The sequence below is a fragment of the Molothrus ater genome, chromosome 18 (genome assembly GCF_012460135.2).
Source record: "Molothrus ater isolate BHLD 08-10-18 breed brown headed cowbird chromosome 18, BPBGC_Mater_1.1, whole genome shotgun sequence".
NCBI lineage: Eukaryota > Metazoa > Chordata > Aves > Passeriformes > Icteridae > Molothrus > Molothrus ater.
This window is the reverse complement of record NC_050495.2, coordinates 1,229,506-1,252,002: the sequence shown is the minus strand read 5'-3', so window position 1 is coordinate 1,252,002 and position 22,497 is coordinate 1,229,506. Positions and strand designations below refer to the sequence as shown.

General features: G+C 46.2%; 1 protein-coding gene across 1 annotated transcript in view; it reads left to right on the top strand.

Moving 5' to 3' along the window:
- The first annotated feature begins 20,291 nt into the window (after positions 1 to 20,291).
- Positions 20,292 to 22,497, top strand: part of TMEM132C (transmembrane protein 132C) — a 171,425-nt gene continuing 169,219 nt past the window's right edge. Inside the window, 1 exon segment of the mRNA XM_036393463.1 lies at positions 20,292 to 20,669. Coding sequence (XP_036249356.1) covers positions 20,624 to 20,669 — 46 coding nt within the window. The 5' untranslated portion in view covers positions 20,292 to 20,623.

The window sequence follows — 22,497 nt, the reverse complement described above, 5'->3', positions numbered from 1 at the left end:
TTTATCTGATCTCAGATTGGCTGTGTAATTACAACAGTCGTACTCGGGATTCTCGAAAGACGAGCATACATATGAGCAAAGTCTAAAAAGAAGAAAGCAATAACACAACAAGTGGGAAAAACGATTTCCTGCATTCTGATGTCCTTCGATGCTCTTTTGTTTGCCTTGTGCCATGTGCTGCGTTGGCAGAACTGCACCCAGTGCTCCCTGGGCCCGGCAGGCTGGGCTGCATTCGGATCATGGAGAGAGCAGCTGCATTTCTCACCGCAGGGCACGGCCGTGTGTCAGCAGCAGGAGCTGCAGGTCTGTGTGTGCTGCAGGCAGGGCTAAGCTGGGAAGGACTCTGCTGATCCCCAGTGAGCTGGGATGGCAGCACAAAGGGAGAGGGGTTTAACACCCGGATGGCTTCCAAGTGCCACGGCCCATCTCTGTGGTCTGATAAACAATTCTCCAGAGAGATTTCTTTCTCTGCAAATAACACTGTTTGCCTCCTTCTAGCTGAAGGTATGTGTGAATATATAATAATAGAATAAATATGAAATTAAAGTAGCAAAGCTTTGCCAAAATGGCCCACTGAACATCCACATCCTTGCTATCCTTCCATGCCATCATCTGGCTTTTGGGGAGGTGCTCACAGTAATCTTTTATTTTCACCCATGTCTTAGCTATTTTGAGATGAACATGAGAGAAAAAAGTACAAAAAAGGTGAAGTACCTTGGACAAAATAAACTCGTGTGCCCAACAATCCACACTCTACATCAGTGCTGGACTGCCAGCAGCCCTTGCTGCGGGAGCCTTTCCCGCCCAGCGATCTGCTCAAGCCCATCTTGCCGCATCAGCACTGGAAACCTCCGGACGCTGCTGGACGCTGTCCCTGGCCAAGGCCGTGTCCTCACAGCAGGGCCAAGCCCAGGGTGCTCGGGTTCCCGAGCAGGAATTGGGCAGCGCTCCCTGGCGTGGCTGGGATCAGCTCCTGGGCAGCCACGGGCGCCCCTTCAGTGCTCTCAGCCGGGCTTCGGTCCCCGAAGCAGGAGCTCTGCTAAAAAAACCTCATTAGAAACTTTCCAATCGCGCCCACCCACCAGCGAAATACTGTCCGTCCACTGACTCGGGGAAACAAAGACTGCAGGCCCAGGTGTTAATAGAGAAAATAATGGTTTTCTTTGATAAGCGTGTTCACAGTCTGAGCTTGCACAGTCTGTAATTCACATAAAGCCAGCTCAGGCTCTGCCAGGGGAGCAGCTCCATCGCTCGCAGGACATTCTGTCTGTCTGAGAGCCTTCCCAGCCTGTCAGCTCGGGAACCGACACGTTCTGGGAAGGCTCTCCTGGCTCAGCCCGAGCTCCCTCCCTCGTGCAGCTCTTGGAGGGTTCGGGCTGCTTTGATCCTGCACTCAGCCCTGGCCAGGGTCCCCTCGTTAGCGTTCCTGCAGTGGTGACCCAGCCGTCACCGCCCCGCTCCTTTGAAGCCACCTATCTGAAGTTACCCTTATCTGTGTCATTTATTTCCTCTTTGCTCCTTTAATAACTCGACAGGCTGCTTTGATTTAACTCCGTCCATGCCGGCAGGGAGCAATACTGAATTGGACATGCAAACACTAAGAACAGGAATGGGAAATGTGTTCCTGATGAGAAAAACGAGTTTCCTTTTTCTCCAACACCTGTTTCGTCTTCCTTCTTATGAAGTCAGAGTTGTATAAAACAACAGAGGTGTATAAAACACTTCTAGCCTGTCCTGGGCCTCATGCTGCTCCAAATATTATTATGAAGTCAGAGAGGTAAGGGGGAGTGCTCAATGATTTCCACTAGGTCTGATCCAGAATAAAAAACCTTCTGTTTTCTTTCCTCTGCATACAAATGCGTCTGGTGAAACTCTGGTACCTCCTGAAATATTCTTATAAGGATCTTGAAAGATTCTTTTACTTGAGCCAGTGAAAAATTGTTCTAAAGCCATAATCCAACAAGTCATCAATGAGTAAATTTCCTGCAAGTGTCCCAACAGTTCTGTTAAATCGGGATCAGGGATTTGCCGGATCCTTTCCTTGGATGCAGTTGTGAAGATTGAGTTCAGTCCTTCCCTTCTCACATCCAAGTTCAGGCGTGGCCAGAGAACACCGGCTCATAAAGAACAAAGATCACGGCCGAGTTTTCAAACATCCGACCAGCCTTCTTGCCCTCCTGAAAATCAACTATATTCACTCAAAAGCTCCATGGAGGAAAGTTCAAAGAAAATGCTCGGGCACCCTGAAAACACCAACCACAATCTAAGCAAGGACAGCAATTTGCAGTTACCTTCAGGTGTGAAGAAGGCATTAGTGGATCTCTAACAAGATAAGCTCATTTTGTCACTGCTGCTTTTCTAGATAATTTCGTTACAAGAAACGTAAGTTATTTCCACGTATTTGGCCTGATTGAAATTAAAAATGAGCCGGATGGTTTGTAAATATTTTGAAAGTGCAGGTTATTGGTGTAAAAAAGTGCAAAAGTCACAGGTAGGCTCTGCTCCTATCTAATGAAGCTTGAGACAGGAGACTGGGAGTTTTGGAATGAGCTGCTCATGAAAAATAATTTCACAAAGTCAATCATTCGTTCTCCCACAGGTGAAATTCACTTGTGGTTTGGAGAAAAGTACAAAAGAGCTAAATCTCTCCTGCCCTGAGACTAAAGTTATTACTCAAACAATAAAATATAAATGAAAAAAGGTATCCAGTCATCTTTACCAATTGCCCATTTTCAGGTTTTCTTATGAGATCTACTCAGTATATTTCAGTTAAAGAGATTCAAGTATTTCTGATATACTGGTTAGGTTTGCCTTTTACAAGCTACTGTGGGGTTTTTGGTTATGGACTCAGGATTTTATTACGTATTTGCAATTTTTTTGCCATTGCCTTCAGCAAATCCAGGATCAGCCCCCTTTCTGAAACTTTTATATGGCCTTTTATGCCTCTATTTTATTGCACATCAAGGCTCATTGATTTTTTTGTGGCTAGCACAGTGGAAAATGAATTATTCACTAATTATTATTCAAGTGGGTGTGACTATGTAGCACCACGATGTTAAAGCACTCCATCAAGTGTGGAGCATGGCACCAACTGATTAAACGTGTCCCTTCTTTGATAAATGTGTCCTTCCCTGTCCATCAGGCTGGGACAGCAGGCTGAGTGAATGACAAACTCCTGTCATCCTCACGGAGGTTAGCCAGGAGGGAAATGGCTTTCTGATCTCACTAATTCACTTTTCACTCCAGTTTTGGTCTAACAGAGCATCTCAGGTCTGACATGTCTCCTGCCCTCTGTGGATTGAGCACATTCGTTATGCAACAATTGTCTGAACCTTCCTCAGTGCTTGGGCTCAGCCCTCAGCACCCCTGGGCTTGGGTAAAGAGGACAGAACATGGACTTGCCACGGGGAGGAACTCCAGCAGAACATCTCTCTTACAGAGATGGCTTCAGGAAAAAAAAAAAAAGTAATGTATTTCACAGGCTAAGGAAAAGGAAATCCCCAGGATTTCAAATAGAGATCTGCCTGAGGTGTATGAAACACTCCTAGCCTGTCCTGGGCCTCGTGCCCCTCCAAAACTACTCTGCAAGGCTCTATCTTCTCCAAAACAGCTTTTTTAGGCTTCTTGGTGTTCTCCCTATACCAACTGATGTCTCCTCAGCTGGGCTCCATATCATGCAACACCTTTGTTCTGAGGTACCAGAAACCCATGAGGGATTAGCAGATCACAGAACAATCTTAGAGTATGCAGACAAAATATCTCATTTCAGCAGGCCCCCAAATGACTTCTGCAGTATTCTCCCCTGTTTGGGGACAGGTGTGAACTTCCTTTCTAGGACTAATTTCCAGTTCCAGGTAATATCTACAGGTAACTTTACATTAATGGTACGTAAATACTTTCCTGGCTCCAGCAGCTGATATAAACCAACATTTTTTCAGAGATTTCTGTGGTCCATGACTGGAAAGGAAGAGGGCTAGAAGAGCTGAAATGTGACATTCAGTTATTTTGCTTGAGACACTGGAAGAATTTACTTAACTGTTGTCATGGTGGTGGTTATATAAGGCCCTGCAGGAAAGAAAATAGAACACAAGACATCCAAGCATTTCTAAAGTGCAAACATTTAAATAGCAGCTTCTGTTTAGTTTGTAGGGTTTTCTCACCTCCTCACTTCAGTTACAGCTCTCCCACATTTAATTAGCTCCCTCCAAATGGATACCAGATCACGTCATGCTTAATGCAGGGTCTCTATCAGATGTTCTACCTCTAGCTCTGCCTCCAGCAAATATCCACTTGTTTTAATTATGGATAGCACTGCTGCAGTGATAGAAGAATGTAGAGTCCCTGGGAAACAGAGATTTTCATAATTCAGGATAGAATTTTAAACACAGTATCCAGACTCAGAGTTTTAAATGTCTGAAAGGCTTCAGTGAAACGCCAATGGGAGTAAAATAATATTTGCAGCTTCCAACGACCATCTCCGATGTGTTAATGGCTCGGGCAATTTAATTCACATACAAAAGCACGAGTGGAAAGCAGTTTCCTTTGAACACCTGTAGTACTTTCTCTGGATATACTGGGGGATATTGCAAGTGCTTCCAGTGAAGACATGTGAGGAATGTACTAGCCAGAGTTCATTAACTTCTTCTACTAAATACCAAATAATCGTGTTTAACTTGAAGGTGTTCGTGTTCAAAGAGATCCAACTTTCATCTCTCAGTCTCTAAAGAAGGCTGTGGGAGAAAAGGCTCAAGCAATGAAGGACACGCATCTGAATCCTTCCAGACAAAGCTTCTTTGCCTTCTTTCTTCCTTCTAGAGAAAGAATATGCATATTTCATCACACTTTGCTCTTAAACTCTTTCATACTACCAGGAGATGTCTGTGCTCCCTCAAAATGTGCTCTATTAACTAAAAGATACAGGCTGTAGCTGATTTCCACTATAAAAACCCCAACAAATGAAATAAACCCTGGTTGGGAACTGTTGACACTCAAGCAGTTCACACAAGCAGCTAGACTAATTTCAAGAAAAATTAATTGAGAAAAGCTTTAAATCTCATGCACACGCCTGAAGATTTTAAAAGCTGGGCCTAGAAAATAGTAATGGTCTATTAATAAATATCAAGGACATTTTTGCCAGCTCTATTAAATGCTTCCATCAGCTGAAAATGTGTTATTTTACAGTTAGAAGGGTGTTAACCTTTTAGTTGTGAGGGAACAATAATAAATCCATCCTCTTCTAACATGGTTTATCAGGTAATGATGATACTTTAATAAATTACAATGAGCTCTTTATTCAACAATACATAAAATATAACTAGAATTTTGTTTAATGACTCATAACAGTAATTCCTTATTTTGCTGCTTTTTTGTTCCTTTTTTTTGCGATTCCCTGACCTATTGTCCCTGGTATCCATAAGATACTCATGTGCAACCCTTAAGAAATGAGATTTATCATCATGCCTTTGAAGCACAAAGGATCACAGGCCTCTTTCCTGATGGCTAAGATGTATTTTTTAAGGCAGTGCACCATTTTTAGGTGTTTCTTTTCTCATTCACATCCCACCAGTGTCACTGCACTCTGCACTATGATTTTCCAGGGCTCCCATCTGTGGACAGCTGTAGGATTGGAGAAGGCAGGGGAGATCCTTAAACTGGTACAGTCAGTGCTTGCCTGAGCTGTTGGCTTGTGAGCCCTCAGTGTGGGGACTGAATAACTCTGTGCTCTGACATCTCAGACATTATCCACATCTCTGGCAATTCATTACTTTTTTGAAAGGTGATTTCTGTATTTGAAAATCAAATGTCTTTTCCAGAGTGACCAGAAACTTCAGATAATACCAAAGCTGTGATATCTCTAAAGCATTTCTAAGTGCAAAAGCACTTCCAGAGATAATACAGAGGTCAGCAGCATTTTCTGTCTAAGTGGAATTATCTGTAAATATCAGTTTTCCAGGAAAACTGATTCAAGATCCATGCAGCACAATAAAAGAAAGTGGTTTTTGTTTGTGATGAACTTTGGGCAAAGGCTGCTGACCCGGAAAGAGAGTCCACACCCAAAAAACCACATCCAAGAAAGGTGCCAGGCCTAGAAAGGAGGGACTGAGGGAAGAGTGAGTTTGTTTGCTTCATCTGGAAGGGATCCTTTGGATCCTTCCCATATCCAGGACTGAAGCTAGGGAAGAAAGGGAACAGCAGTGGCCCAGGCAAGCAAAGGGCTGTTTGTGGATATTTGACCTCAGAAACCACTAACAGCTCAGCTTTAGAAAAATGGAGAAAGGATGCTCATAATGGTTTTACTGGTCTATCTTTCTCTAGAGATTGTGGGAGGAATCCAATCCAAGCCTGCTGCTGCTCTTGGTAGTGGAAGATACAAGGGAGAAAATGAGTAAAATGGGCATCTAGAGGGATGTTTTGGAAATCACTGTTCTTATGTTTTCTGATTGCTGAATTCTTCTGGCCTCCCTGCAGCTGTAGTTCTGTATAAAAGCAGCTAAGCTGCAATGTTGTGAGCAAAGGTTTAACAAATAATGGCCTGGAATCTATTTATTTCCATCTGCAAATGTCTGTGTCTTGCTATTCACATTTGCATGATGAAAAGTGTGTTAGAATCCAGATGCTTATCAGCTTGGACACACATTCAGTTTATTGGAGGGACAGTTTTGATGCCTCAGTTCCAGACCTGACCCACTGTGTTTGAAAGTCAGTGCAAAGTCTCCCATCCATTGATGCAGGAGTTTTCAGTCCTTAGCACACAAATTCCATGTCAGCATTTGAAGACTTCTCTCCAGCAACCACCTCTTCTCCAAAAGGTCTGAGCAAACCATCTGCTCTCCAGGGTGATGAGAAGGTATTTCCAATCCCAAACTGGTGCACACTCACAATCTCGCATTCCCCAAGAACAACACAAGGTTTTCTCAGACCTCCACTCAGCTCCAGGAAGGCAAGCCAGGCTTTTGGCTGCATCCTTGCATGTGGAACCAGGACCATTTACCTGACACACCAGGGGGCTGGAGAAGGTGTTTTACTTCCCTGCTTCTCCTTTACTTTTTGCATTTTTAACTAGGCTGTATTCTCAAGTTGGAATCTGCCAGCTGAAGTGGAACCTCAGTCTGATCAAGACCATTAATCACAGTATAACAACAACAAAAGACATTTTAGTAAAATTCAACAATATTCTCACCATATCCATTCATACAGGATAGATATTAACCTATTAGTAATCTCATTTTCTTAGATCCCAAACTAGCATCTTTAGAAGTGGAAAAGCATCAGTGTAAAGATGTTAAATAATTTCTCAATGCAATAATGAAATTGTTTTTGTCCTTTTCCTCAGTAGCCAAAGACTGTAATGAGTCACTTTATTTTTAATGAAGTCTGACACTCACTGTGTCAAAAAGATATTTAAAGTTTCAAAGGAAGCTTCATTTTTACTTTGTCCCATAGTAGCAGATTTCCAGCACTGGTATTTTCAGATTGTTTGACTTGCTCTGGGGGCAAGAACTCTTTGGATACCATGTGATTTCTGCATCTGTTTGCACAGCTCTCTGTAAAAGTGTTTTGGTGGCCGTTCCAGCCCATTTTTATTTGTCACTCTGTTGCTCCAAAACCGTGGATCTTTTTGTATCTTTTTCTGAGTGGGGTAAGACGGAGCAATATCACATTCTGACTTTGTAATGCACTGCACATTCTGCACGGGTGCAAAAGATGACACGAATTATTACAGAAGCTTGTTAGAACCCCCTCAGTCAGAAGATACTATTTGTTCAACAAAGCAATGAATTTTACTACAATAAACCTGCATTTGCTCATCATTTTGCTAACGGCTGCTGCTCCCAACATGACAGAAAACAAGTGCCTATTGACAAATACAAGCAAGCCTGGAGCTGATTAGAATCGCTCTGCGAGGCCGGGGAAAGGGAGGCGCCTTCAGCAGCGCCATTGTTGGTGCGGAGCTGTGCGACGGGGCCCTCTGCCGTGCGAACGGCACAAACCCGCCGGGCTGGGCCTTGCTGCGCTCTAAGAACCCCTCGGGGCTTTCCTCGGAGCTCCCAACGGGGCCAGACACAGCCGGCACCCCTGGGAGGTGGCACAGCCACCTGGCTCCATCAGCTCAGCCCCGCAGCCCTGGAGAGGGGACAATGGCCTTTCAATGGCCGGGCTCAGCCTCTGCTGCTCGGGTTAAAGAGGAGATGCCTCTTGACCTTGGAAATGTGGCCTTTCACAGCGGCTCTAGGGCTGGAATGTGCCCTCAGAATACCCCAGCGCTCCTTTGCATTATCCAAGGCAAATGTTTGTTTATAAAAGTCGAAGTAAAACATTGGCATGATCAGAAGAGGAACGAGCAGGCACCTGGTAGGCGCAGTGAAGAGATCCCTCCAAAGGGGAAACTTCTCCTGTCTCAGCTGAGACTGTTCTGACTCCAATTAGGACAGATGAAAACATTTCTCTCACTTAACTCTGACATTAGGAAAAGAACAGGAACCATGGGGGGAAAAGAGCCAGTTAATATCCTGATTTGCTCTGCTGCGAGTGTGAACTGCTGATGCACTGCTGCCAAAAGCTGTGTCAGTCCATTGCAGCAGCTGGAGGCTGGACTCTGGTGGCTTCTCCTCGTTCCTCGGGGTGCAGCTCCACAGCCCAACAACCTGCTGTCCCCAAAAGAGACAGACCTGCTTCACTCCACAGCCCAACAACCTGCTGTCCCCAAAAGGGACAGACCTGCTTCAGCTCCACAGCCCAACAACCTGCTGTCCCCAAAAGGGACAGACCTGCTTCACTCCACAGCCCAACAACCTGCTGTCCCCAAAAGGGACAGACCTGCTTCAGCTCCACAGCCCAACAACCTGCTGTCCCCAAAAGGGACAGACCTGCTTCACTCCACAGCCCAACAACCTGCTGTCCCCAAAAGGGACAGACCTGCTTCACTCCACAGCCCAACAACCTGCTGTCCCCAAAAGGGACAGACCTGCTTCACTCCACAGCCCAACAACCTGCTGTCCCCAAAAGGGACAGACCTGCTTCACTCCACAGCCCAACAACCTGCTGTCCCCAAAAGGGACAGACCTGCTTCACTCCACAGCCCAACAACCTGCTGTCCCCAAAAGGGACAGACCTGCTTCAGCTCCACAGCCCAACAACCTGCTGTCCCCAAAAGGGACAGACCTGCTTCACTCCACAGCCCAACAACCTGCTGTCCCCAAAAGGGACAGACCTGCTTCTGCTTCCTTCCCCTCAGCTTCTGCCCTCTCATCTGCTCCCAGCTGCCTCCCCTGCCCTGGCTATGCTGCTTGTTTGGAATCTTCACTGAACTGATTGAATTTATCAGCTCTCAGCTTCTTTATTTTTTTATTATTTTTTTCCCAATGGCTGGTGTGAGCTGGATCATTTTGGTGGGGAGCTCAGTGGAAGAGAACCAGGAGAGACATGCAGGGAGGAGGTGAAGAAAGGAGTGGAGCTGGTACAGAAGTATGGTGGCACAGCAATAAATCAGCAAGATCAACATCTGGCTTAGTTTCCCCATCCAAGAAGTGAGAATAGGAAATTCAGCTGAATGTGATATTTAAATCATTGTCACCATCAGAAGGAAAGAACAGGAAAAGCTTTTGTGAAATAAATGGCAAATGTCTTCAGGCTGACATTCTAGAAGATGGTGAACACTTCAGACTGTTCTTGCAGGTCAGGAGGTGGATTTTATGGATGTTTTTGAGAACAAGATTGGGACTGTTACCTTCCTAGGAGAAAGAAAGCAAGAAAGCAAGAAAGAAAGCAAGAAAGGGGCATTAAAACCATTTCCTGGCTGTTCTGGCAAGCAAAACCATCCCACAGAACAGAGAAAGTCCTGCACAAAAGTCATTGACATGTCATTTACAGACAGGTTGTGAGTATGCAGTTATTTCCTTCCTCTGGATGGAAGTCATTGTGTTCTGGAGAAGAAAATGCAGTTGATATTTGAAATCAGAACAATGATTGTTTTGAAAGAAGAGCACAAGTCTTCTTAGCAGAAAATTACAGCGAAGTTCAATTCCTACACTGCTGATTGCAAGCTTTTGTATCCAGACTTATCAGAGACACTTTGTACCCTGCCTTGGACAGACATGGCATGGCAACCTGCAGGTGCCAATGCAATGTAATGATTTCATAATAAAATACTATTAAAATAATGCATAACAATATAACAGATAATAAATATTATTATAAATACTCTAGAGAAGAAAAGTGTCAATCAAAATACATTCTTAATAAAAATGCTTCTATTGTATTGACATTAAAATCAAAGTATTCTTGCATGCTGTCACATGTAGCTTTAAATGAAGCCTCATAATAAAATTAGAATTGAGTAGCAAAAGCCCTCATGTTCAACCCTCTTAGAAGCAGTGGCAGTAAGGGATTCAGATTAATGCAGTGTATTGTTACAAGACAATTTCCCCTGAAATAGAGTTCCTTAATTTATTTGGTTAAAAGGTGGTTAATACTCTGATGAATGAGAGCTTTTAAATTTCCTGAAAATGCTACTGTTGTAATTTCAGACGTTGTCAATATAAATTTCCTGTACTTTTACAACACTGCTGATAACTTCCACTGCTGGTGTCTGTGGGAAGGAGTTCCACAGACATTGCCTCTCTTCATAAGGGCAATTTAAAAATTGCTGTATTGCAATTCTATTGAATATCTCTTTGGCCTAACATTAATATAAAAATTAATGAAATTCTTGATTTACCTTTCCATTATTGTTCATTATTTATGCCATTTAATCATCTCTACCGAGAGCAATAATTTAACTGTTGACTGTTCTTACCCTACACTTAGGGAAAATGCAAGGTTGTCTCATGGAAGAGTTGTGCTTTAAGTTCATGCATGCTTGAATGTAGTTGTGGAAATTTGGACAATCTCTCCCTTTCTACCTCTCCATTTGGCAGGGCCAGTGAGGAACAGCACTCCTGATATTATAAAAATCATGATGTCAGCCTTAAGTCTAAATTTGTAAGCACAGTAAAATCAAGAAAGCTTATAAAAGTTCCTCCAGGAGTCTTTCTAAAGCTGTTTTTTGTGTTAGCAGACAAAAATGACTTCATGTACAATCTATTCCTGGCACTAAATGTGTGAGCCATCATTCAATGGAAAGATAACTCTCAGTCTAAAATGCCAAGTTTCCATCTTGGTACTTCAGACAAAGTCCTCCTGTTCTGATAGTGTGATTTATCTTTGACACTCAAGAGTTAAACAAGTCTGTCTGCTTCACATATGGCCCTGTTAAACTATTGATTAGAAGCCCTAAAATTTGTGGAATGCATCAGAGAATGCTTTGGGTTGGAAGGGACCCCAAATCCCACCCAGTGCCAGCCCTGCCATGGCAGGGACACCTCCCACTGTCCCAGGTGCTCCAGCCCCAGTGTCCAGCCTGGCCTTGGGCACTGCCAGGGATGCAGGGGCAGCCCCAGCTGCTCTGGGCACCTGTGCCAGGGCTGCCCCCCCTCTGAGGGAGGAACTATTTTGTAATGTGTGATCTAAATCTGCCCTCTTGCAGATCCAATCCATTCCCTCTTGTCACTCCAGGCTCCTGTGAGGATTCTCTCTCCATGTTTCCTGTGGCTCCTTCAGGTACTTCAGGTTGCACTCAGGTCATCCCAAGTCCTTCTCCTGTGCAGGTGACCATTCCCAGCTGTGCCAGCCTTTCCTCCCAGCAGAGCTGCTCCATCCCTCTGCTCATCCTGGAGCCTCCTCTGGCCTGGCTCCAGCAGCTCCAGCTCCTCCCTGGGCTGGGCCAGGCCTGGGGCAGCTCTGCAGGTGGGAAATCACCTGAGCAGGGCACAGGGGCACAGTCCCCTCCCTGGATCTTTTCCCACACTGATTTTGGAGCAGCCCAGGACAAAGTTGGCTTCCTGGGCTGCCAGCACACGATGGAGCCCAGAGCATCAGAGATTATCCACACACCTCCAGGTTCAGTCTACTTCTTTTTTGGGCATCTTCAAGTTCCTCTTCTACCAACTTCTGTCTGCAAAGATGTTCAAAAAAGCAGCAAGCAGCGACAGAACAGTTCTGTGGAGAGCTCTCTGCCTTGATCTTGTTCAATCTAAATAAAACACATCACTTCAGAAACTGAGCTGCTTTTTGGAACCACAGAACCTGGTGTATGTTACTGAGGAGGGAAGAGCAGGCAGACTTACACACCCCCTCAGGAGCTCCTGTCGGTCCCTGGGGATGTTCTGAAGTTTACATCATCACTCTGCATGTCACAGCCTGCCAAACTGTGCTCTTCAGACCACAAATATTTAATGGGAACATAACTAATAGTCTCTGGCTCATCTGTAGACTCATATTGCCTTTCATTTCTAATTAAAATTCTCATTATAGTAACAGTGGTGGTGGTTCCTGCAAGAAACATTCTGGGCTGACAGCTATCCATTGATCCCACAACCTTCTCTAACACTTCTTGCCTTGAGGTCATCCCTCACTTTAATGTCCTACTCTCACTGCCAGTGATCTCTGTAGCATTGGTGACACTTGTAAATGAAAATTCATCCAGGTTACTTCTGTTTGTGCACTGGTAATTTCATGTAAATTAGTCTGGAGACATATTTATGGAGAGCTCAGCATGGACAGTCATCACTCTTTTCTTCTTCTTCTCCTCCTCATAATGTAACAGTGATTTTCAGGTTCCCATAGAGAACAGAACTGCAGAGTGTTTTAGATTGAAAGAGGCCTCTGGAGGCCATCTAACACAAGCCCTGAGACACCAAGAGTCATATCTGGGGCGATTCCAGCATTTCTGCTGAGAACTGAATGCCCTGGTAGAACAACTTTGTAGCCTGTTTCAGGCCTACTAATTAATTAATGTATAACAAAATGCCTGAGCACTGGACACTGCATAGTGAACTGAAATTGCAGATTTGTTATCCCCTGGAGACAGTCATAAGGTAGGGCTTAGTTCAGCAAATGCATCATTTTGTGATATGACTTTGGCACTTGGAGGGAGTTTTGGAAAGTAAATACATAAATCCTAATATTAAAGGAAGTCTTTAGGACCTTCAGAAGAGCCAAGAGGCTGCAACAAAACAATTCCTGCAGCATGTGCACGTGTTTCTCAAAACCTGTTTAGATGGCTATCCTAACCCATTAGATGCCTAAAGTGTTTTCCTAATACTCCTCTAGTTCTGGTTGTTTGTGTGGTTTTTTGTTTCAGGTTTTTTTAATCTGCCCTATGACAGGCAAGACTCAGCACTCTTATTATTAAAAGACAGCTGTATCTAAAGTGCCATTTAAAATCTGTTTGTTGCAAATTTCCTTCATTTGATTGGGGAAAAAAATAAAACCAGGCAGAAGTAACATCTAAAAGTTCCTGCTCCTTGCTAGACTATTATTAATTTCTAACTAGGACTATCTAATTGCCTCTTCACTGATTTACAACAGTTATTGGCCACAGTAATCAAACAGCTATTAAAGCAATTTGAAGCATTATACCCTTCTAAGACTGCATTTGTTTTGCAACGTTTTCTTTATAAATAATATGCATTAGTTTGTAAGATTATCCTCATCAGCCCAGAGGGCTGCTGAAAAGCAGCAGTTACGTGAAAGATTGAATTTCAGCATTTCAGGTCCTATTACGCTGGGTAATTAAATGAGAACCTCTTCTAATTGTAGCGCATCAAAGCCCGACAGTGCCCCGGCAGAAGCGGCGCGTTCCGTTCATTAGGCAGGGAAAATGCGCTGCTTGTGGCCGAGGAACGGCGCGGGATGAGCGCGGGGTGCGGGCCGGGGTGCGGGCATGCGGTGCGGGGATGTGGAGCGGTGCGGAGAGTACGGGGATGGGGTGCGGGGATGCGGGGATGCGGTGCGGGGATGTGGAGCGGTGCGGAGAGTGCGGGGATGTGGAGCGGGGTGCAGGGATGTGGAGCGGTGCGGGGATGCGGTGTGGGGATGTGGAGCGGTGCGGAGTACGGGGATGCGGTGCGGGGATGCGGGAATGTGGAGCGGGGATGCAGGGATGCAGGGATGCGGTGCGGGGATGCAGTACGGAGCGGTGCGGGGATGCGGTGCGGGTCGGGATGCGGTGCGGGGACGCGGGATGCGGTGCGGGGATGCGGTGCGGGGCGGGGACGCGGGGATGCGGTGCAGGGATGCGGTGCGGGGATGCGGTACGGGATGCAGAGCGGGGATGCGGTGCGGGGATGCGGTGCGGGGATGCGGGACGCGGGGATGCGGAGCGGGGATGCGGTACGGGAGTACGGGATGCGGGGCGGGGACGCGCGGATGCGGTGCGGGGATGGGGTGCGGAGATGCGGTGCGGGGATGCGGTGCGGGGATGCGGTACGGAGCGGTGCGGCGGTGCCGCCCGGCCGGGGCGCGGCGCTCCCGGAGCGCTGCCGCAACCACGGCGCTCCTCCTGCGCTAGGGGGAGCTGCGAGCGCTGCGAACCCAGCCCGGGGATCGGATCCAGGCCTGGGGACGCATCCCCAGGATCCAGCCCGGGAACGCATCCCCAGGATCCAGCCCGGGAGCGCATCCTGAGGATCCAGCCCGGGAGCCGCATTAATGCCGGGAACGCATCCCCAGAATCCACCCCCGCGATCGGCCCGGGACCGTATCCCCAGAATCCATCCCTGGGATCCAGCCCGGGACCGCATCCCCAGAATCCACCCCCGCGGTCGGCCGGGACCGCATCCCCAGAATCCCTCCCGGCAGCCGCATCCATCCCGGGAAGCCATCCTCGGAATCCAGCGCCGCGGTCCAAGCCGGGAGTCTCCCGGCAAGCCCAGTCTCAGAGCGGCTCGGCTTAGATCCGCCTTACAGGAGGCTTCTCCTGGCTCCTGCGGCTGTGCCTCGGTTGTCCTGCCCGAGGATCCAGTCCCAGAGCCCAGCTCCGTTCCGTGCATCCCTGGGTGCAGCTCCAGGGACCCGTAATTGTTAGCACGTGTTGGAGGCACTGGCTGAACTCCAGCTCGGTGTCAGGGGCTCCCCCGGATTAGCAATTTATCCTGGGCACAGCACTTGGAAGCGGCTCTCCTTTGTCAGTGCAGCCTGCAACACGTGGGCTTGAGTATTCCAAAGGTTTGCAGGCAAATCCAAATATGCAGCAGGGAGGTGACAAACACCTTCGACAAATATTGTATCTGACAGATATTTTGTTTCTAGAGTAAGTACACATGAAGATAACTAATTGTCTTAAAGCTGAAAGCAGGACACTAATTCCCATTGCAGAAAATATCCCAGAGTGCCTCATGGTATTCATACTTAAAGCTTATCAACAGATCTTAATTTATTTTACTTTATGTAAACAAGAAGAGAAGGAATAAGAGGGATCAGAAACACTTGTGGGTGAATCATTCCAAAGGTCATTCATATATATAAATACTGAGAATACACAAATGAAAAGTGCTGTGTAGGCACAGACTTAGTGGGTTATGGAATTCCATTGCAATAGAACCTAGAGCTCATAATTATTGCAGCATGGTCCTTCCCAAGAGTATATAGTCCCAGGCTATAACACTTGGATAAGACAAAGAAACAAAGAGGAGAATAATTACAGATTGAAAAAAAATACTGCCAGCAGAACTTCAGTAAGTATTTGCTATATGGAAATAAATACTCATTCTTGGCTCTGTCCAAATTCTGTTGCATTTGCTGTCCTCAAATGATGAAATTTTGGAAGCTCATAGTCCCAAATGTTACTGGTAATTGAGTATTTACTGCAAGTGTGGGTTTTTTGGTAGCTGTGTTGAATGGTAGGATGGAAGGCCACAATTTAATCCCTCTGGTCTCAGTGATTTTGATATTACTGGGTTTTTGTGTGGTCAGTTGCATTTTGAGGAGTGGTCTTCTGGTCCAAAAAGCCACCTCTTCACTCCTCAAGCTGAAGGTAACCACCTGTGGCACCCCAAATTTTTGATGCATACAGTAGATACCTATGGTGTACCAAGAAAGATCAGGTGAACTGATTCCTTTGGCAAATATTGGTGCCTTGTGATCCCCAGCCCTTGTTAAAAACATTTGTCAGCCAAAGAGGGACAATGCCAGGCCCTGTGGTAGAAAAACCCCTTTCAGATGTGCTGAATACAAAGCCAGGCCATGCTGTCTGCATGCAGCACCAGTGAGTAACTGTGAGAGATACAAGTGATATCTCTATTACAAGGATAGATGCTGACACTGGAGTATAATAAAATCACTTTAAATGGCAATACTCCTAACTGCAAACAAAGCACAGAAGGCAGAAGAGAGATGATAATGCACCCAGGCACAGGGATGGCATAAAACCGAGTGTTGAGTATTTTTGCACTCTATTCCTTTATGTGACTTCAGATCTCTGGCAGAATTTGGGGTGCATCCCTCTCCTGTTCTTCCTTTTGGAATCCTGTATAGATGGGACAACACAGGATGTGATTTCTGTATGCACACTTGCAGTGAACTGGCCACAGTCACATTCTAAGGATTTCAAATTCTGTATTTAAAGAGAATGAGTTATTATAATAATGAATAATTCCATGAGAGAGCAGAAAGCTACATTAAATGAGACAGACAGACAGATACTCACCCAGTCTGACCAATTTAAAGAATAGCAGAATATACGTGCAGCTCTTCCCTCTCTGCATCCATCCCCAGAGCACGTGGTGTCATTAGCACATTTCACATCTGAGGACACTGAGGGACCTTGTTTAAGGTGACAGCAAAGCCAGAATCCCTGGGATGATGCAGTGCCAGGAGTGCAGTGCATGGCAAGCTCAAGGTGAGCAGCAGCTGCACGGGCCTTGGAGGAGCACCCAGTGCTGGGGTCACAGCCAGAGCTGGGATCACTCCAAACCCTCTCACACAGATCCAGGGCAGCTGAACTCTGCCTGAGTGACAGGGTGCTGAGCAGGAACCACTTTCCATTCCAGGGTTATTAGATTCACCATTGCAGACTGCAATGTCTTTTGCACTCAGGTATGTCAGGAGTGCTAAGCTGTGGGAACATCCCAGTCCCAACTCCTGCGCTCTGAACTTCTGTCAGGTTATTCCCTCTGACACACTTCTGCTGCCAGTCCAGTCCTAGGGTTGGTTGACAGGTTTCTGAGTTTCTTTTAATATTGGTTAATATTTTAATATTGAAAGTCTACTCAGCACAAATTTTAGTCAATTTTTGCCTTAAACCCTCCACATTTTCATATTAAGAAGATTGTGTACAGTCTTATACTTCAATTATTTTTCCATTTTCTGATGAACGTTATCCATCACATGCACAGAACAAGACAACTATATAGCTTTTGTATTCCCTAACAAAAAAATAGCAATTTGGATGGCTATAGTACCTACTATCATGCTCAATCACCTACACAAAATGCTACTTCTCCAAGTATATGATCATGTTTTCACCTGAGAAATGCTGGTGAGATATATTTGATGAACAGAATTTCTGCATGACAAAATACAAAACACCCCAATGCCTGCACAGGGGTTGGAGGGTTCCTCTGGCAATTGCTACCTGCACATGGAAATAGGAGCTTTGATTTGATGGGTTTTTCTTTCTGCTTTCATTTGTTAGCATTGGGTCAGTGAATTGGCACGTGATTTCAACATCGTGGCTGGCAAAATATAGAGAGGGAGCTGAGAGCCCTCAAAGGCTGCATTTTCAGTCTAAAGTACAGTATATGGTACATTTGAACATTTTTAGAAGCTGACTGACCTTAGGAAGCCAACTTTAGTGCAATCACTCTCCCTGCTTCTGAGCGTGATCCTTATTTCCTTACAGTTTTTGCAGGGAATATGCTACATGTAAGACTGAAAGTTTTGGTTTTGTCTATTTAAAGTCATGAGAGCCCATAAAGACTTCAAAACAAACTCCTGACATTCTGATGTTCTATAGATTCTCCAAACTAACCTTCAGCTGAATAATGTGAGGAGCAGCACAATAATCACCATTAATAAAATGTCAAAATTTCACTTTAAACGTACAAACTTACTCTGGAGCAATCAAACATCACAAAATCCAAACCTGTTCAGGATTAGAGATAATTTAAATGGCTTTGATTAATGTTTAGAGACATAATTTGGACTGTATCAAAGGTAGGTAATGACATTTTCTGTATTATTTAGTGTTACAGTTTCCTTTTTCAGGACTCCTTATATACCGTCCTCTGCCTTTAGACACACTGCTCTGTGTTTGGTGCTAATTGAGTTGTTGTCATAAACTATTCACAGCAAGCCATATTTTCATTATAAATGCATTAAGAAATAAATTAATCTGGGTTCTTTGAGTGTGATTTGTGTACTTAAGTCCTTCAGTTGAAAATGCCCAAACAAATCATCTTAGGCAGAGCCGGTACTGAAAATTCTGGTCCTGAACTGCTGTACCTAGAAGGACATGAAATCAAATTTCACAGGAGTAAGAACAGTTGTAGCAAAACCTATTCTGTCCAGACTTCTTTACCATTTTTTCACCTGTTACTTGACTTCTGCCTCTTATCCATGGACTCAAGGTGCAACTTGCAAAACTTTGTTCTCATACAAGTAACACACAGGCTCCAGCTCAGACTCGATAAACAGGACCTCTACTGCCTGTCAGTTCTTCTGAATAATCTCATGTTCCATCTAATTTACATCAGACTGTTTTTTTTTTTTTTTCCGCAATTCAAAGAAGACAGATGTTGGTAGTTTATGAACTATGAATATTATAGGATTGGGTTTTGGTCCCTTAGTGAAAGTTGCCTTGGAAAAAAATAGCATTTCTTGGCACCGTGGCTGCTTTTTCTTATAAATGAGTTGAATTGTCTACATTATCTACAAATTTAAGATACAGGAAATAAATGTTTGATAGCTGCTGTGTTTTACTGTCAACTGCTGGATTCTTATATTTAAACTCATCCAACAAGTATTTGTAGTGTCTAGTGAAATCTACAATCAAGCAGAAGACACTAAAGCAGTTACACATGTTTGAATGAGTTTTTCAATGAGAAACGCTTCTTTATACTCTTGTGGGAAAAATTACATTGAAATTTCATCCTTATGATATCCTCTTTTTGCTTTTTCCACATTTGAATTAGCTGCTACTGACAATAAAATCATGTAAACCATGACAGCACAAAGCATACTCCTGACAAAGTTCTCTGCAGTTCCTCCCTGGAAATCTTTGTGCTAGGGAACTCTTTCCTGACTTGGCTTATCAAACCAGGATAATGTCTTGCACAAACAATAGGCTTTTTAGAATCTGCCAAAAGATGCTTTACTCATTTTTTTTTAGGCTAATATCTACTAACAAACTTTGACATCTTTTTCAGGAACTGACTACAGATAGAACCTCACTGATTTTGGCCAGCTACAGGGGAATGGCTGCATTTGCCTGAAGGATCAGAGCCTGATTTCTCAGGATAAAACCAGCAGATTGGGAATAAGCCACCATTTAAAGGTGTTGCTTTGTCACAGAGTGTTCGTGGAGGGTTTGTGGAAATATATTAAGGGCGGTATTTGAAATATACTAAGGGTTTTTTCCTAAGCAGAGAAAAAACCCCTTAGTATATTTTAAATACCACCTTTAGTATATATTTCAAATACTGCACTTAGTATATTTCAAATACTCACTACTTTGATACCAACCTGCCCCTTGCTTGCTGTGTGCTACAGCTGTAGTAAATATCATTGAAAGTGTGTTTACTGTTGGGCCACAAATATTTACATTTTATTTTGCCACAAGAAGGAGGAAAGAGACGCCAGCTATCCAAGATGCCCAGGGGAAAGCATCAAAACTAAAGGAATAGGGATGAAACAGCTGCCTGTGAATTATGTTTGGAAGATGGGATTGAGAACGTGTATAAAAGGCAAAACAAGAGAGTGAGGAGGCGGTGGCGGGGCCTGGTGAAACACAGGTGGGGAAACACAAGTGGGGCAAACCCGGACGGGCCCAGGTGTTCCTCGGTGGGTTTTCCTCTGCCCGGAGAGGAACGCACACAGGGCATTCTCATCTTTTGGCAGGGCTCTTTTCCTGCAGTTCGCAGTTTTTCCCGAGCGCCGCTGCCCAGCAGGAGCGGAGGCAGCGGGAGCGCCGCGGTGAGGCCGGGGCCGGACCGCTCCGTCCCTCGCTCCGCTCCCGGGCTCTCCTGGCTGCCAGGGCCGCTGCCCGGAGCCCCTCTCAGCCCTGCGAGCCCTTCGCCCTGAGCCGCTGTCTCAGCGCATCGGCCGCGGGTCCCGCTCCATCGCTGCCTCAGCCGCGCGTCCCCGTCCCCTCACGCCCCTGAGGGTGGGGCTCGGCGGTGCCCCCTCCCTTCATCCATCCCCCCCTCCTTCCCTCCCTCCCTCCCTCCTCCCAGGGAAAAGTGTCTGAGCGCGCCGCGGCCCCTCACACGGGCGGGGAAAGCGGCGGAGGGCGCTCGGGGCCAGCGCAGCTGGACAGCGGCCGTGGGGACGCTCCAGCCGCGCCGCTTCTCGCATCTTCCCCTCCCTTTGCTCAGCCGCTTCAAAAGTTTTGTCCGGGGAGCGTCAGCGGTGCCGGCCGGGGCAGCCGCCATGGGCTCCGGCGGGGTGAGCGCGGAGCGGCGCTGAGGGCGCTGCGGGCGCGGAGCGATGGCGCGGGCGGCGGGCGCGCAGAGCTAACGGCGGAGCAGCCCCGCAGCCCCGCGGGACGCGGCCCGGAGCCTCGGCCGCCCCTCGGCCGCTCCTCGGCATGGCGCGGGCGGCCCGGCTGCTGCTCGGAGCGCTGCTCTGCGGAGGTAAGCGGCGCGGGCACCAGTTGATCTTGTCAGCCGTGTGAACTAAGCTGCCCCTTCCTCCTCTTCCTCCTGCCTTTTCCTTTCAGTCCTGCCGCTGCCTCTCTCTGCTGCTTTCTCTCTCGCCGGTTGTGTGAATGGTGGGAAACCTTGCGAGCTTGCGTTTGTCTAAGAGGAGAAACGGGCAAAGTTTACTTTCGTGCTTAACAATGATGATTTTACAGATGCTTGTTAATTACTGCGTTATGTTAAAGGAGCGTCTCTGTGGGAGGGGGTGTCCCAGCGCCGGCTTGGGGCGGAATTTGGGCAGCGGTGAAAGCTCCAGGAGCGGCACGGTGACAGTGTTTGGGAATAGCGTCCTTTAAATTCTATTGGAATGGTGCGGTGTTAGCTCCGGAGCCTGGATGGAAGGGCTGTCACCTGGGTTGGACAAGATGCTTGTTATCTTGATTAAAGGGACAGCTGAGGAACAGGTTTGGCTTAGCGGAGGGGTCATTTGAATGATGTGCTGGTTTTTCTCATCGCTGAACTTCTGTGATGAGAGAGTTCCTTTGACAAAGGCAAATCTCTTCTGAAGTGGCTCAGGGATGCAGACAGTGCATGCTCCCAAGGGAGATTTCTGTGCAGAATCGTAGGTGACTGCCGTGTCTCGACACTTCTTGTTTTCTTGCTCAGACGAAACATGATGGTTGTGGATGCTTTATTAAACCGTGCCCTCCTCCTCGTCTGGGTTGGGAGGGTGTGGAAACTTCCTAAGCTATCTGCGATGCCTGCTGTTGTTGCCATTCCTAGGAATAAAAACATAATTTTGCCCTTTATCCTGCTGGTATTAGTGTTGCTCTTTGACTGTCGTAAGAAGATTACTCCTAAAAGACTCTTCATTGTTTAGCTCGGTCCAGCGCTGCCAACCTCTCTCCCAGGGCAGTTGATTGTGGAGGCAGCCGTGAGAGATACAGGAATATCTCAAGGGTGAAGCAGGAGCGGAATCAGGAGCAATTCATAAAAGGACTTTTCCCACCCCATTCGGCAGGGAAAACAAAGTACTCGGCAGAAAATTGCATGGCCTCTTAATGCCGGTCATTTCAACGTGCATTAAAATTAATGGACAGCCCGGTGACTTGACACGCTCTGAAAGTGCCGATGTGAGGAGCCTAAAATGCAGGTTTCTGTTCTGATTGCTGTAGCCTGGAGGTGAGAATTAGATCAGCCTCGTGCTCACCTTCAGAGACTGCCCGGGATTAAGGTTTGTGAAGAGTGCCTGGCGTGGTGTGGGGCTGCTTTGATGGTCACCAGTGCTTCCATCCTCTGCAATGGATCCTCATCCTTCATATGCGGAGTTAGGCACCAGTGTATGGGCGCTCCTCTAGGAAAGCATTTGTACAACAGAAATAGGTTATGATTCTTCATGAAGGCAGGAGAAAGTGCTACAGGCAGAGTTTATAAACAACAGCTCCTGAAGCCCTGCTGGACCTGCCCCAGCCATGCAGGAATGGTGCCCCAGCCAGGCACTGCCAGCAGCTGCTGCTGGGGGCCCCGGGGCTCTGCTCTGCCAGAGGAAAAGACAAAATATTACTTTCCTTCAGGGAAGAGAGGCAGAGGTTCTGAGCGGGGAATTGGCCTGAGCATTGTTGGGCACTGTATGATTTAGAAAAGAGCCACTTAATTAAACTTATTAAATAAGGTGTTTGTATAGTTTCCTGTGGCGCCTTAATGAGCGTTTCATTTGCGCTCCCCTCGTGTATTTGCGCTCTCTTTGTTGGCGTGTGAGGATAGTGATTGTTCTTGAGAGCTAAAGTCCAACTAAATGAAAGTCACTTTATAGCTCGCAAGC